This window comes from Larus michahellis, chromosome 9 (assembly GCF_964199755.1).
Source record: "Larus michahellis chromosome 9, bLarMic1.1, whole genome shotgun sequence".
Taxonomy (NCBI): domain Eukaryota; kingdom Metazoa; phylum Chordata; class Aves; order Charadriiformes; family Laridae; genus Larus; species Larus michahellis.
In genome coordinates, this window is record NC_133904.1 from 20649033 (window position 1) to 20666362 (window position 17330).

The 17330-nt window shown below is 38.4% G+C and overlaps 1 protein-coding gene across 6 annotated transcripts in view; it reads right to left on the minus strand.

The window, feature by feature from the left end:
* SCAPER (S-phase cyclin A associated protein in the ER) overlaps window positions 1-17330 on the minus strand; it is a 164389-nt gene that overhangs the window by 55817 nt on the left and 91242 nt on the right. For all 6 annotated transcript variants that reach the window (XR_012588928.1, XM_074599600.1, XM_074599598.1 and 3 more), the window contains one exon: window positions 605-720. Coding sequence is in view for 5 of the 6 variants with exons in the window: in XM_074599600.1 (XP_074455701.1) it covers window positions 605-720 (116 nt within the window). In the remaining variant the exon portion in view is untranslated. The remainder of the gene's footprint in view (window positions 1-604; window positions 721-17330) is intronic.

Below are 17330 nucleotides of genomic sequence, written 5' to 3' on the forward strand. Positions count from 1 at the left end.
CCTTTGAATGGATAACAATTACAGTTAGAGATTAGGGGAAAAAAGCATGCTTTAGAGTTATAAGTTTTTGCAGGCATTCTGTTTAGTCACCACCTTTTTTTTTAGGGATTAGATATTCAAACCCTTCTATTCTCACGTGCTATAAAGAGGAATTCTTTTAATCCACAAGAATTTTGATTTACCTGTTTGTAGAAGCCTTTTCAGCTAGCAGTATCTTACAACTGTTTCATTTTAAAAGCAGTCAGACTCCAGTGAATGACAACCCTTTAAATAATTCCCCCACTTCCCACTAGAGATCTTTACAGACTAACTTCAAAAGATATGTAGCTCCTCTTCTGTTTAATACAGTTTTCTCTTTTCTCATTTTGTACAGTTAGGGATACTACCGCTCAAATATAGAATAGCTAGAAATAAAATCACCAAGTTAGAAAACCAGAGGTTGAGTGGAAATGTCCTTCACCTTCCATGGCAGCGTACAGTACAGCACCATTTTTTTCTTTGAAGTTCAACACTGAACTATGAGAACAGGCTGCAGTAAAGAAGTAGATGTGAAATAAATATTCTAGTGATTCTAAGTGGCAAATGAAGGAACGATCATACTTACTTAAAAGGAAGCCGTGAAACCGCATTCAAACTGGTGGGAGAAGTCACCGCTTGAAGAACATTTTCCAGGGCAGTCAGTCCTCCTGCAGCCCGAAATGCTATTTGATCTGCTGTGTTCTGGATAAACACAAACACAGAAGAGAACCAACAGAAATTAAAGAAATCCCTACATAAAAGATACGCCTGACAGAAAATTGTCCCGTGTTTTGTCAATGTAGAAAAACGTTAAATACATGTATTTATCACGTTGAACACCTCTGAAAAAGAGCATTTTACTGCCAGTGCGCAGGAAAGAGTGTTCTTTAGAGCAGGAGGTGAAATGCTCAGTACTAACTTTTTCAAAGATTGTATATACATATCAAATACTATATAGGTAATACAGTTGAATACCATAATCTCTGTAATGACATATTGTTCTATGGATTTTAATAAAGTTAATCTTTATCTGTTGCTGTTATCTTTGTAGCTGTTCCTTACGGCTCTGTATATGATTTAAAGAATCTAGACAGGTAATTCTTCTTTCTTACAGACTTCTCCAAAAGGAGAAAACCTCCAGACTTGTTGCCCGATTTGTTTATTGTAGCTTAGTCAGATCACTTTAAAAAATGAGTCCCACCCCTACGTTGAGGATACCTGGTTACGTATTTCACAGAATGCGGACCCTGCAAGTTAAGTCGCTGATCTGGAAGAAAGTCTGACAGCATCACTGGTCGATGTTTTATTTTATCCTTAATCTTAAGAAGACAGAAGTGTTGCCTGACAGATGCTGTTGAGGATACAAGTTGGTTAGCTGTTGTGGCTTCCCCAGATTAATTGCTTGGAGTTTAAGAATCAGGTTAAAAATCTGGGTGTGATTTTTGGTAGTGCTTCAATTACGGGAAACCACAGAGGTAAAGTTTGAAAATGTCACCTAGATGACTGGTGTAGTTCACCACTTCGGCAACTCCAACTTCTTACCCCCCTGGGCCCTCTGCCTAATCCACTGCTTGCAGCTTATTCAAAATGCAGCAGAATTAATGAATATTTTTAGCTTTGAGGTATGACATTCACCTCCAGCTTGTTTTGCATTCGTTACACTATGCTGTTGGTTATAAATGGAAAGAATCAACTTAAACTAGTTTTGTATGTGTTCCTAGCTTTTCTTTATTCTAGGTGTCCCCTTTGAACTTCCACTTAGCAGAATAGGAAGGTGTAAGAAATAACCCTACCATTATTCCTACAGTTTGCAAATGACCGAGTTCTTACTGGAGCAGGTCCAGAATTTTAGGACTTACTCATACCTTTTTCTTTTCATACAATTTTGGTTTTAGCTCCTACTGTTTAAAATAAAGCATGTAAGATCTTTTTCTTCTCTGCTTTTAAGTTGCTAATTTTGTGTTACTTTATCAGCTGTTTGTATTGACTCATCTTAATTTCATCAATGATACGGATATACTAGTTAATAAGAAATAATTCTTTTTTTTCAGTGCTGCAAGCACTAGGCACGTGGGAAAAAATGGGAAGTGCTCTATAAATATAATCATTATTAATCCTCATTATTAGTCCATAAAAATGCATTATGCTATAACAGAAAAAAAAATAAATAGTTTATAATAGAAAAAACTCTTATTGACTCTGGCAATAACATCTTTCCTTGAACAGTTAAGAAATATAATTGAGCAAGATAAAATATGCTTTAAAGAGAAACATTTTTCCCTCTGAGAATTAGACATTGATATGTAAACACAAAAGTATGTATCTTACTCTTTTTTTTTTTTTAAATCATGCAACTTTCTCTCCATTAAGTTTCTTTCAAGCAAACGACTCTATTCTATTTAAATGACTTGTTCCAGGCTCCAGAAAAAAATGTTTAAACAAGGAAGTCAGATATTAAAAAATAAACCATTTTCCACAATTAGTACGAATTGCACGTAGACTTTTAGACAGACAAAAGGTTTACCTTCAAAGGAATGACTAGCCTCAAGTGAATGGAAATCTGTGTCCCAACTCACCAAGCAGTTCAGATAATCGATTTCCTACAGGCTAACTAATAATTACAATTTCTAGCAGTCAGTTTTAGTCCAGTTAGCCCAGTAAGTGTGCCTTAACTGAAGAGTTATTTTTGAGTTCCACTCGCATATTCCTCCTTTACTTCCTCTCCTTCCCTTCCAACTCAGAAAAACTCCAAGCAACAACCAAAGCAGCCTCCTTTAGCAACCCTCGGCCGGGGATCCAGCAACGGCGGGGCCAGCCTGCAGTGAGCGCTGCCTCCCCTGCAGCGCTGCCCACCCACCTCCTGGCAGAGCCCCGACAGTCCTGCCACAAGCCAGAAAATATTATTTGAACACCCTGGCTTACAGCCACAGTTCTCAAACCTTCTCCTCTTCCTCCCCTGCTCCACCAGCGCTGCAGAGCGGTTCAGCACCCCCAGACAGAGCCTGGGCCTTTCGAACGGATCAATTTTCACTTCAGCCTAAAACTAAATAGTGTAAAGAGAGGTTTTGTTATTTCAAGTGTGCATTTTCCTTGGTAATCAAGCTACACACATAAGCAGTGTAGACAAACGCGCACGAGGATTTCTGCAAGTGATTGGCATACCGGCATCGCAGCACACCAACAGGAGACATTTATGTGACGCCACTGATTTATTTGCTACCACGTATTTGTTAGTGCTACTCCAGTTTTAAATGTGCCAAGCACTTCCCACTTCTCACTTTCCCTATTTCTCATGGGAGATTATGCCACAACCTATTACCTCTCGTGGCGAAGAACTCTTTCCTGTCATTTAGACCAAATATGCCCTTTCTTGATTTCATCCCATTACTCTGAGTTATATCCCATTTTATTGCACTCATTTTGTTGCTCCCCTTAGCAATTACTCCATTCTTGAAAGCGTACACTCTTACATTTTCCTACTTGGCTTGTTTCTCAACTCTTTATATTCATTAATGTTAAACCCATCCTTTTTTTTTTTTTTTCCATGTAAACTTTTATCTGTGATTTTTTTTTTCCAGAACTCCTCTTTTCTCCATAAATACCTAGTAATAAAGTGTCTAGAAGGGAACTTCCCCCCACCCAAATCCATCTCCAGAGCCACACTGAAAGAAGCTATAATGTCTTCCCATTGGGAGAAGAGATCTTCATGTATCTATTTTAAAAGAATATTAATCTTTTGAAGCTGTTTGATTTCCTACATGCTCTCCTTGCACTTCAAGCTGGAGCACCACTTCTTTTACAGACAGACTTTTTTCACAGTGCCTGTTTCACTTTTGTCTAATATTTTGCTAAAATACAAGTATACTTTGCAAAATACAAATTTACATTTTAAGGAACTTCCTTTACTAGTACAACTTTCTATCAAGCAGAAGCGAGTTTGTAATTTACCCCAGTTTTATATGATTTAGCTTTATGTCCTACTATTCTCCTCTCTGGATTACTCATAAAAATTAATCAGCATTTTGATGCTTAGCCATCAGGCAAATAAATCCCTAACTATGTGCATGGAAGAGAGAGGGGGAAAAAGCTTCGATAAAAGGAAGAAACAAAGGAGCAGTGAAGTTGGGGAAGATCCATGAGCATGGTATTTGTTCACCATGCTTACAAACGTCTATAAAACTGCCACTTAGGGATTAGGAATACATGACTTTTGGCATGATATTTAATATATTAATCTCCAAGGATTCTTTTAAGATGGAGAACTCCAAGAGCTTTTAACCCATTTACTGGAAGGCAATGTTGATTACCAAAGTAACTGCTGGTACCCAGTGCTTCTGAGTGACCTCGGTCACCAGGCAAGTGTCCTGCTCTCAGGAGTCCCAGGTTGAGGCCCAGCTCCCTGAGCTTGGTCCTGGGGCAGGGGAGGTCATGGGAACTGAAGGGCCACGTGCCCTGTCCCCAGCAGAGCAGGAGAGGCACTGGAATATTGGGTTACTGACATTTTCAGAGTGAACGCTGGGTGGACTGCAGTACCAGAGGAAACAATGAAAAAGGAATCGTGCACAGGCAATTCCCTCAGCTATCCACAATACGAGACCTCGGACTGATGAGCTGTGTATAAAGAATGAACGGTGTTAAATCTCCCCAACGTTGAAAAATATTGCCATTCTATCTCTGAAGTATAGCAGCCAAATAACACCATTTTAAAAAATATTCAGAATTAATTCCTACTTGAGGCAATTTCCAAATTTTGATGTATTTATATATTCATCTAAAGAAATCTTTCTTAACGCATAAACATACGAGAGCAGGCTATCTTATCCAATTTGTCTTTCTTCCCAAAATTAACCTATATCCTTCAAAATATGATCCAAACTCAATGTTCTGTAGTGCTAAAGCTTTACATTAGCTGATACATATTAAAATATGACACAAATTCAAAAGAAGTACACTGAGGCATGTAAGTTATTCAAAGTCTTTCTTCACATAATATTCTCATTTAAATTGGTTCCCACTTGAATCTGTGTGAGAACGAAAGACCCATTCAGGTAACTACGACTTTTACTCTGGTAGCACCCAAGGCACCGATCAGACCACGCACCGTCTAAGTATGAAAGATGGCAGATACTGCAGGGAGTAAATATTAAATACCTATTTTGAAAAGGGCATAAACCATTATGGCACATTTTTGCTGCTTGAAAGAATCCTCAAGACTTCTAATTTAGTCTCCCAAATCACTGAACTAGATGTTTATGAAGCCCATTTCATAATTTCAATATAGAAACTGTCCTTTGAGTGGCTGCATATTTGGATTGGGAAGGTTATTCCACAAAGGCAATCGATATAATGGAATTCATGTTTGTTGAATGAAAGAAAACATATAAACTGGTTTTCAAACTGTGTGAAAATTTGACTTGCTCATACACGTTTTCAGAAATTCACAAATACTTCAAATAACATTTTTAAACAATTTGATTTCTAAGTACCAAAGTATTTCAAGGCTCTGAAGTTACCTGGTCAGGCAGGAGAGCAGCGACAAATGAACATGTAGGCAAAAATTATTATTACTGTCATCTATGCATTTCTTAACAGAGACAGAAGGAGGCACAAAAACCTTGGGGATGCCACCTAGATGTGTCCTAACCACTACAAAAACAGTAACAGAGATGGAGTCTTCAGAACAGCAGACGTAGCCCTCAAAACCACCACATGAAAAGAGTCTTGTTTTCCTTATCCCTCTCAAGGCTGTACCAGTGTGACACACAGCAGTCTAGTTTGTGCAGGAGGAAAGCCAACACAGCTGATGGGAGATTAAGTATGTATTCTTAATCTTTGGACCATTATAAACTTGTAATTTACAGCATACAGCAACTAGTTTCAGCAGAACAGTGCATGAATCAAGTAACTTTAGCAGAGAGTGTGTGTGTGTAAACTAATGCATGTGTGGCAAAGTAAACAGAAATAACAATAAATTAAACACATCGTGTAACCATTTTATGGATTAACTATGAACTAAGCATTTTAAGAAACTTAAAATTAATCCTTTTTTTTTAAAAAAAATATGACAAACAATCCAAAAGCTGGGCTAGCGTGGCTGATGTCTACCTACCTGTTACAACACCTGAATGGATTTGAATTCCCCTTCTCGCCTCTCCTATGGCTTGAGTGACAACTGACTAATAGGATTACAGGCTCCGTTCCAATAATATAGCTCAGCTACATGCCAGCAAAAAATGACAGCCTAAACCTGAATTACATGGCCTGGGAATCCATCCAATTATTAACTAAAGTAACTGTTATTACCTAACCTAATCAAAGGAGAAGCAGCTGTTAATCTTTGGTGGCCTGCAGTGTAGTAGCGGTCAGACTGGATGAACTGTCTTTGTACTTGACTCCTCTACAGACAATAATTATGTCCTTTGTGATCAAGAAGGAAGGGCTTCCTAACCTTTCAGACAGAGGCGGCAGATGGGGAACAACTGTTTGTGTGTTCATTAACAAGATAGGGTGGATTTTATCAGGGTTTGGCATCTGTGGCACCTTCAGAAGCACCACTTACCCAATGACACAAGTATGTTTGGCAAATTTGAAAATTAGCAGACCAAATAGAAAGTTCAAAATAATGTTTTCATCTCATTATCTGACATTTGGTACAGAAAAATACACACAGCTAAGAAATAGTGATTTACACGCATGCCTCATCATACCTAACACGGTCAACAAAAAAATACACGAAAAGGCCAATGGATCTGTGCTGTTACTTTGCTGGGGTTTGTTTACCTCACTAAAGCAGTCAGATAATATAAACTTTATGCTTCTGAAATAAAACCAAATCAGGGGAAAAATCTCTGGTTCATTTATACAAGTCAGTAGGTAATACAACGTAACACGGAGTGAAATAAAGTGACCCTCAATTAGTAACAGCTTTTAGTCTCTGTGCACAACATTCCAGGCAGAAGCAAGACCAAAACCTCCGTCCTGTGCTGCCGCCCCCCTTTACACAGGACATTTGGCAAACTGGGAGATTTGTAAACAGAAGATCCGAGGTCAGAGAAACCTGCCTCATCATGAGACACTACAGAAGTATAATTTAGTTTATGTTGGGACAAGTAAAAATATGATGGGATCACAGTGTGGAAGTACCTGAATGGGAAGAAGATCTCTGATGATGCACAGTAATAGCTAATATTTGGAAGCTGAAACTGGATGAGTTCAGGTAAGAATAAAATGATTTTTTTAATGCCAAGGCGAATTAACGAGAAGCATAATATACTTAGGATATAGTCGACTCTCAATCATTTGAAGTTTTTAAATCAAATCTGATTATCTCCTAGAAAAATATGATCCTAGTTAAATCATAATTTATTAATTTGGTGCAAGTGTTATTGGGTGAAATCCAATGTCCTGGACCAAAGTACTCACTTCCATACATTTCTCCTGTTAAAGTATTATTATTAGTTAATAAGTAGAGCAGAATCAGAAATAATGCAGAGCTTTGACAGCTGAAATGATTTAATGTCAGCATTAGCACCTCTGTTCTGTGTAACTTCAGCACCTCACATTTCGACTATTTGAAATCTTTTTGAACTAACTTAAATACCCCAGTGTAAACCCTCCAAGACAAACCTCCACAATCAGTATTTTATGTAGATTAAAAAAAGAGTATTTTCCTTCATCAGCCAAAAGAATGCTTTCTGCTAGTGCTGCCTACTATGTCTGAAAAAGAAGCTGATCTGGAAAGCCTGTTCCAACAGACCTCAGGAACTAAAACTATTCAGAAGAAAATATTTCTGAATGAAACTCAAATACTTTGAAACATTCTGACTTCTATTTTTGAAAAAACACATCGAACTTGTGCAACTCTATTCTACACTTGTTAAACTGTTCACTGAAGGAAGAAATAATAACTAATTAGAAAAATATAGTTGAAATCCATTATAAGAATTCTCTTCTTTCCTTTTATCTAGTGTTTGAAGATACTATCTAAAATGCCAGGGGCTAAGAAATGCAGTTCAAAGCTGCCTTAGAAAAACAAACCAGACAACTGAATCCTCCTCCTTTTTTTCTTTTTTTTTTTCTTTCCTCCCTCTTTAAATAAATACACAAGTATATCTACATGCACATACAAAACCATAGATACGCTCGTGATTGTAGAAAGTCTACACTCTTTGATTAGTCCTCCAGACATAAAACTACACAGCGAACATCACTGTACCGTATATCAAGCTAATATATTCTATTAAAATAGACAACTTTTGTTCCCTGTAATACTTCTCTCTAGTGAAATCAGTACAATAATAATACCCCATTCCAGCTGAAAATCTCAAACTGTTTTTCAAACATGAGTGACTTCATCCCCAACAGAATTTCAGGCACCAAACATCAATGGGAAACTAGTTTAAGATTAAAACGTGAGCCAGAATTGGCTCAGCAGCCTTTGCACACCATTGGGGGGAGGTATTCATCCACATTAAGGACATTTTTATCACGTATTTGCATCAACTCCTCCCTCATGCATTACTTATGTGTAAAAGCACCCAAGCCTTTCAGGTACTGCTATACAAGGCCACAGAAAGGAGGGCCTGAGAAAGGAAGAGCTAAGGTATGCTAACTTGAATAGCTCAGGTATACTAACTGCAACTTCACATATCTTCTATTTAGTATAAAGGAAGACAAATATCTAAGTACAGCAAAAAAAGGGTGAAAAAGCAGCTGATATATCACTCAAATGCAAAAATGAAAATAAGGCTCACTTTATTTTTAAATTCAATTAAAAATAAAAAAAAGAAGAGGCATTTACTATTATACCCTCTGAAAGTACATTATTGACAAGCAACTTAAAATTGGTCCAGGCCCAGGGACTAAGAAATTGATTCTTAAGCCTGTTCTGCAAACACTAAATGTCACGTGCTCATAAATTTAACTTCTGTCTGTGTACATCACATATTTTATTAGTTCTTCTTTTTCCAAAGTTCTGCCCACATTGTGTGGTAAACCACACTGGATAGGGCTCCTTACTGAATCACTGTATTATCTCATTGCATAAGATGAACCTTATTTACGTGATCTCCTTCCAAGTTCTGCAGTGTCTTTTCAGTTCATTGGTAAAATCACAGAGAAGCACTCTATTAACACTGCTGTTGACAAGGACAGGACCCTCACAATCCTGTTCGTGACATTTCAAGAGTCAGTGAAAGCCATAAAGGAGAGAGAGGTAAACTGGTGAATTCCATGTTATCTGTTCAGCTGCTTTCACTCATGCTAAGTAGCACAAAAGGGAACAGCCCATATTGCTTGGAAAAAGAATTGTCCTTACAGATATTGCAAAAGGCAGCACTGAGCATTGCAGCGCTTGTACCTATTAAAAATAAATGTTTAGTCTATTTATAAGTAACAGGGCATCGAGAAGGTGCATCAATTACAGGAGGAAAGCAAGGATAAAGGTTTAAGTCTCTAATAGGAGGAACAACTGCTTCTAGACCTCCATAGATGGCTCCATTAGCTAAGGCCAATTTGACTTTTTCTGAATACCTTTATAAATAGAAGTTCCCAAACAAGTATCTGAAGAGCATAATTATGTGACCTTGTCCCATTCTCTCTCAGCAGTTTATTGGAAAATTGTCCAGTGAGTAGGGAAGTAACAGACCTCTTGCAACACTGAATCTTAAATACCTACGGCTGACATTTCCCCAGGGGCGGCTTTCACCCACTAGAAAGCAGCACTGATTTCAGCTGAACTGAGCTATGAAAACTGGTGCAATCAAGGAAAACTGAAGATACTAAAATTATGTGGGGAAAAGAGGGAGCTACAGTTGTTTAAAGTCATTTAAAGACCTTAGTGCAGTCAAGAGCACCTGAATTCTAACCACAGCTTTCACATCCATTGCCTTGCGTACTCTCTTGGAACCTTGTGGACTATTTGCCCATTACCCATCTACGGGACAGCAACAAAGGACTGAGGCACAGATTAGCAGTGTGAGTTTGTGAAGCCGTACAGACATGAGAACAGACAACAGACACACGTACAGTTGATATATTCTCAAGTCTGAAGTGAGGGTCTCAAATCAGCTGTAGAATTTTAAGAATACTTTCAAGAAAAGGTGTGTGTATATATACCACGTTTGTATACATACACCATCAGGCTAAATAAAATAAAAACTTCAGTTCTTTAGAAACTACAATAATAATTACTTTATCATGAGCTATATAAATTGGCATCTACTGATACACAGAAATGTGTCTGTGTAGGGCATTTTCTCATCACTGAGAAATCAGTGTCCGTACTTTAATGGTATTAAAACATATCTCTTGTCCTGTAACTGCTTAGTGAAGAAACTGCATACCTTGGAAGGTAGATATATCCATTATGTCCATTCTGATATGACGTATTAGTTCCAAACTGACAGAGAAGGAAAAAAGCCTGATCTGACAGCAAAAGGCCACAAAACTATGTGGCCTTTTGTGCACTGGAAGCTCACAACATTTAACTGCATCCCACAGAACCAGAAATGAACACACAACAGTTTTCAACTACACACATTGCGCACAGTAAATTAACCTCTGAATAATCTTGGAATAAGTGCACTGCAGAGCTTATCTGTGAACTGAACTTGCCTTTTAATACCATTTCCAGCAAACAAGTTAAAAAATAGTCTGTGGCTGACCCCTAGTAACAAGTTCCTATTTATATGTTAATCTTGAGAAAAAGGTTAATCCACAGATTATAGAAACTCTGGGCAAACGAATTATTGATGATAGAAAGCTGCCTTGTCCAACCTGCAACACACAACACATACCTGACCTATTGACTTCCTCCCGGCAGTGACGGGGAATGGCTGTTTGGGTAGAAAATGCTGCCCAAAGAGCTGCTCCTGCGTTTGCTCACAGCCTGCTCTTTGAACTCCCAGCCACTCTCCTGTTAGTATCAAATCCGCTGCCGAGTTCGACCACATCAGGTGACGTTTCTACTACTAGTAGCAGGCTGGACCATATGCAATTAAGATACAGTACAATACCCCATACTCCAGGCTCTGAACATGGCTGAGCCTTCTTCAAACCACATTTTAGTGGCACTGTGCATCATTGGCACTCAGGGCTGAACATGTATATGTCAAAAATCCCTATCTCCCAAATTAAAGGGTTTAAAGAAATGAGTTAATTTTGAGGAGAGTTACTTACATCTCAGATTTTCCATCAATTACATCTGCTTCATCAGTTCTTGAGTTCACGCTCTGAACTCATGTTCTCTGCTTTCCTCAGAACAGCTCAAGACTCGATTAACACTTTCAACAAAGGAAGCACAAATAGAGAATTCCCTATGTTACCTCTTGTGCTAGCAAAATTATTAGATTTTTGGTGGTAAAACGCAGAGTTCTAAGGGCCTGAATTCTAATTCTACCTGGTAAAACAGACTTAAATTTTTAAGTTTTGCAATTTAACACACTTCATAAAGTTTGGATTTTGACTTTAAATCATTTTTAAACTGTTATAATTCAGCTTTACATTTGATTAATGACTTCCCTTCACGTGACAACACTGTAGCTCTGGAATTGGCTACTGCAGGAGTATCCAAAGTTGAAAAATTAATGGATAGATTAAAAAAATAATCCATTCTTTGTATAGAAATACATCATATGTTTAGCTAAAATGAAGTTACAGCTTCTGATTAGCTATAAAAAGAAAATAGCAACTACTTTCATAACGAACAAAACCCCCAAATACTGATGAAAGCACAGTTAAGACACTATGTGAATCTTTATTTTTTAAACATTTTGGCCACAAAATTCCCGCTGCCCAATAGAAAAGAAAGCTTTTTGGTGAAAACCAATGGATTATGTATCAAAAGCTTCATATGGCTAAGAGCCAAAAGACACATATCGCGTATAAGAGAAAGGCAGTAGGTCACAACATGACAGTACCAACGACTCCACAGGGTCCCACTGCACAGCTGGAAGGGTGGAGGTGGAAAAGGCAAAGGCCTGATGTGGGGCTCGGGGACCTTTGCCAGCTCGTTTTCATCCTCAGCCATGAATTTGCCTCACAGCTGCTGCCAGAGGTCAGCCCTGCTGCTGGTCCTGTGACACTCCTGCCACCAAGCTGAACTGCTGCTCAAGCACTGGAGACTGGCCACCCCCATCTGCACTACAGATTAGTATAAAATGTAGATAGCACAAACGACAGTGGCTTATAAACATGCCTATTTGACTGTGGGCATATGGCTACTTTTTTTTTTTTTTTTAAAGACTACTGTGCATGCGTGTACTTCTATTTTTTCCTATAGAACACCCTGTATGATTGCACATTTAAGTCTTACCAGGATATATACTGGTTACCCATGTGAATATCCCAACGCACCAAAACCAGGAGACATGCTGCTGTAAGAAGCTCAGTAGGGAAAAAAGCTGTGTAATTTCTAAGCATGTTGGCACATGAAGTGCTACAGAATTGTCTCAACCTGATGTTGGAAACATGAAGGCATTCTCCAATAGAAGTACTCAAATGGAACAAAACCGGGGCCTGTTTGTCCAAAACAAAAATCAACCATATTTTAAAGCCTGTTCTAAACATAGCCATAACTAAACACAGAACTTTGAGAATTAACCTGCCAATGAATTTAGCAGGTAATACCTTTGGCCTAGAAGTCATATCAGTATTAACTAAATTAAAATCTTATGTAAGCATTTTTCTTCCAAAAAGAAAATTTGACTTCTAAATAGATTTATTACTTCTAAGGATTAAAAGGACAAGCTGTTGTTTCTGCCAGTAGTGTCCTCTAGTGGAGAAATGGGAGATACTAAGTAAACAAGAAAACAGAAGTGGGCTGCATCACAGACATCACCCTGTCAGGAGAATACAAACGGCTCTCAATCTCAAACTCGCCTAGAAAAGTTTGGCATCTTGACCAAGCTTTTCATTACTATAATAATGCTTAAACATAAACGTTAAATAACTTTTTAAAGCTTCAGTCAGACTGAGAAATGAATACTATATACAATAATTGGTTGAGCGTGTTAAATAATATACAGATAACGTGCCTGTGTGTATGCATGCATACACATAAGATCACAAAATATAGACAATGTGTCTATAATTTGGGTAAAGCCACTAGCCCATAACTTAGGTAAACTAACTAAAACAGTAACTTTCACCCTTTTTCATATATAATGCCCTATGATGCACTTTCTGATTTAGTAAGAGGGCGACAGATAAGCTGACACCTCCTGTGATTTCTCCAGCCCTCAATGAATCCATGTATCAGACTTTATGCTGGGCTTCTTCTAGAGGTGTAGAAACCCTTAACACTTAACCTTAACTAGTGACTATAGCTCTGCTACTGAAATAAGGAATCTATTCTATTCACAGCTCCCAAACTGATCTATTACTGTCTACCTCTCTCCACCTCTTCCCTTTGGGGAAAAAAAAAAAAAAAAAAAATCACAGGGTTTTTTAGGACCACAGATTTTTGCCACCATCTTACTCTCAGCTGACCCTTCAGTGCTCCAAACACAAGAACTATTAATTTTGAAAAGATTACTGAATCATTGCTCTGCCTGCTAACACTCCTGCTTTCTTCAGAGATACTGATTAACCTTGCCTCTAAGGACTCTAGCTGATTAACAGAATGATTGCTTTTTAGCCAAAATTTAGGTTTAAAATTTGCTGCTTCTAATTCACTCTTGACAGTTTTCTTCAATTACGAAACAGAAGCCACAAACCTCAAGTTATGGCCTGGGTGCTTTAAAACTAGTCTGTTTTTTCCAGTGACATTATCTAGCATAAAATATACTACCTGTTTATGTTATTCTTGCTTAGCTTATGAATTCCAACTGCCTTCAAAAATTTGATATCAAATTACAGTATCTTGTCTAATACTCAGAGCAACAACGATTATGTGCAGCAATAATGCCACATCCAGTTCACATATAATCAGGTTAAGAAAAGTTTAAAGATACATTATTGCCTTTCAGCTGGTCCAGAATTCAGTTCTTCTGAAAAATAAAATCCAGCCATTATATTCAGTGTCTTCGATCCGCTTTTTGATGACTACACTACTCTGCTACACCAGAAACACGCAGCTGCCTACGTGCTCAAGCCAGCTTCACAAATTTTTGCAGCACCAAAATTAAACATGTAAGAGTTTGGGAATCGCAAGTCCCACTGTATTCTTAAATATACTTAAACAAGTAACATTACTGAGTATTTATAGCATACAGTATTTGCTTCTAAAATCTATTTTATCTGTATATACATGTTATATATATATTTATATATGCACATATACACACACGAGGCAATTTTAAATCTCCATAGAGACTTTTAAAGAAATTTATCGTGAATGGTACAAAAGCCTACACATGTTCCATTTAACATGGCTCTTGCTCCATACCTTAGTTCTTCAACAGTTTTAATTCTATTGTTTTGGTTTCTGACGATTCAGAATTTGTATTATTGGGGAGGAAAAAAAAAAAATAATATCAGGAGCAACTGGCCATCCAATTCAGTTTGCCTTCCAAAAACTGGCCTATTAATCTTCACACTGGCTGTGGTCACCATACCCAATGGGCCTGACAGTTTAGAGAATAAAACATAAATATGGGGCCTGAGTGTGCTGTTAAAGCCAGCCATTTCTGACAGTCTTTACAATGGGATAAACACTGTCTGTCTACAGTCCCCATGTATTTGAAAGCTACGACAAACATTTTACTGAAATGTAAATAACTGACATCATGACTGCCGAAGCAGGAGGCCGAAAAATCTATCTAAAAATCGCAAAACCAAAAACATTGCCTGACACAAAACAAACGTTAATGGTCACTGAGAGAGCACGTTCCAGAGGTCATAAGCATTGAGATCCTTTTTTTAAAAAAGTATTAAAACACTGCAGTCAATTAATAGCTCAGATTCACACATTTTTCATTTACAAAATTACACCTTTTCCAAGGAAGTATACTTCCCCCCCCCGAAATCTGTTTCCAGTAAGTATACTATTCTGAATTAGTAATAAAAAGAGGTATCTTGAAATTTAGCCTACTGAAAAGCAGCTACTTTTAGATTTGTATGAAGAGAGCTGGTGAGTAACTATAAGTGCTACGGGAACACAGCTATCCTCAAAACTGTACAAAACCATAGGAAGTTCTACGAACATCAGAAACAGTGAGACCTTCTTTGTTGGGGCTTTGTGCCTTGCAAGGGACATGTGAGTTCAGCTGTAATGTTTGCTTAGCCTGGGACATGTATAAAACCTCTATAATTCCCCGGTGGCTGCAGCCCCCTCCTCAGGAACACAGCTGTAAGATCTTCTCCATCAGATCACTTAGTTAAAGGAATCTTGTAACTTCTGTTGTTATGAAGATTTCTTTCAAACTAGTGGTCTGATGAGAACCATCATATAAAAATAATTCCAGTTAAGCAGGTTAACTGCTGCACTTGGATTCCAAAAATCCTGAGGTGCCCTCATGATCATATTGAACCTCTGTGTCATACTCCCAGTCAGAAGGACAGGAGGGAGACAAATTAAGGGCTTGTCTAGATGTCACACGTTAAGTATTGTACAGATTTAACTACAGTGATTTAACTGCAATGGTTTAGCTGCAGCTGAGCCAGGGGAAAAGGCTACTGCCCTCAGCTGCGTGTCACCACCCTTACTGAAGGCAGCATCCTGCCACGCTCCTCAAAATAATGGTGTCTGCCATCTCTGCCTAGCCTACACCTACCAAAACCACTCAGAATACTTCAAACATTTAAAAGTAGGAGTTTTAAAACATGGACCCAAAAAAATCCCTCTATAACCAAATTTTAGGAATAACTTTAGGGAAGTGATGGTCTGCCAGCCAGCCTAAGGATGACCACCCAAGAGGCAGTAACCTCTGACCCTAGTCAGGTTCATGGCCTTAGAAATATATATGTACTTCAGTCGGTGTAACATCTAACATCTGTATAGTAGAAAACTGTTTTGTTTTTTTAATCAATAAACCTCACCTCCATAGACTGAGGGAAATAAATGATATAATCATAAGCAACTTAAAACTGTACCTGTAGTCACACTAAGATGCTATACAGCTTTAAATATACCGGTTTCTGACAGCGTTCCCTACTGCAGGACATTCTGTGTGAGTGCTCAAGTCGAACTTGAGCAGTTAATCCAGCATTCGTTGCACACCTGAACACACTGCTGCCCTTGGTAATGGATGTGTAAAATTAGCCTCATCAAAGAATGAGCATGTATAAAATCAAAAGAACTGTGGCAGAAAATCTGCTTTAGCCCTGCAGTTCCAAACATCAGCTCTGCCTTCCTTAAGAGGGTACATGAGTTTTTCCTTTAGCATCAAAGGCCCATTCATGGGAGATCTTAAACTGAGCGTTATCAGATCTTATTAAGAGCTTGAAGAGTCCCATATGACAGCCCGCCAACATCAGGCCAGGGCTTTCTGGTAACATTTGCGTGCATTTTGCTGTTGTGTCTGTGCGCATGTTTGTTTTTTTTAATATACTTTTAAACAAAGTAGAGGTGAAAGTGAATACAACTTCCTTCTAGGATTTCTGCCAGAAAGGATGACAGACTATGCACAGAACTCAAGGACTCTCTTCCAACAATCTAGCGCACACCCAAGCCAGCACCCTGGCAGTCCCTGTTTGTAGATACATCTCCGGGACAGCGTAACAGGCGTAGGCACCCACATCCAGATTTGTGCCTCCTGCTTGATGTCTCTAGCAGAAGCAGGGACATGTGACCTGAGGGGTACAAATCTATTTCAAACTGGAAAGCCTTATGGTTTATGACTTTTTAGCTCCCTTTATGTTTATTTGATGAAAATACACGTGAACCACAGGCTGCATGCAATTAATGGCGATGCTCCTTGTCAGATCCTCAAAACCTGTGCTTCAACTTGCTTACTTACAAATCCTTTTATGGGACACGGTGCAATACTTCTATCAGTTGTAGAGCTTCATCCAAGTAAGCCAACATGGACATACCAAGAAGAGGTCTGGAGATGTAACAACCACTTGAAGCACAGCAAAGCAACTCCTGTTTCAGTTATTAGCACTTAAATCATGCACTGGATTCAAAGTAAAAGTTGCTGATTTTGCTGTGTTGCGTGGGACACCGGCAGCAGCCTACGAATTCTGCGTCAACGAGAAGCAGGTAAGGTGCTACAATAAACACACAGGACTTCAAAAAATACAGTGGTTAAGACGTGTCTTTGCCTGCGAGACCGATTTCTCAAATTTGACCATCCAGAGGCAATGACAATACAGAAAACTTTTAGTTTACATTAAACAAACTCTTCTTGCTATATTGGCCCAGACTGCAG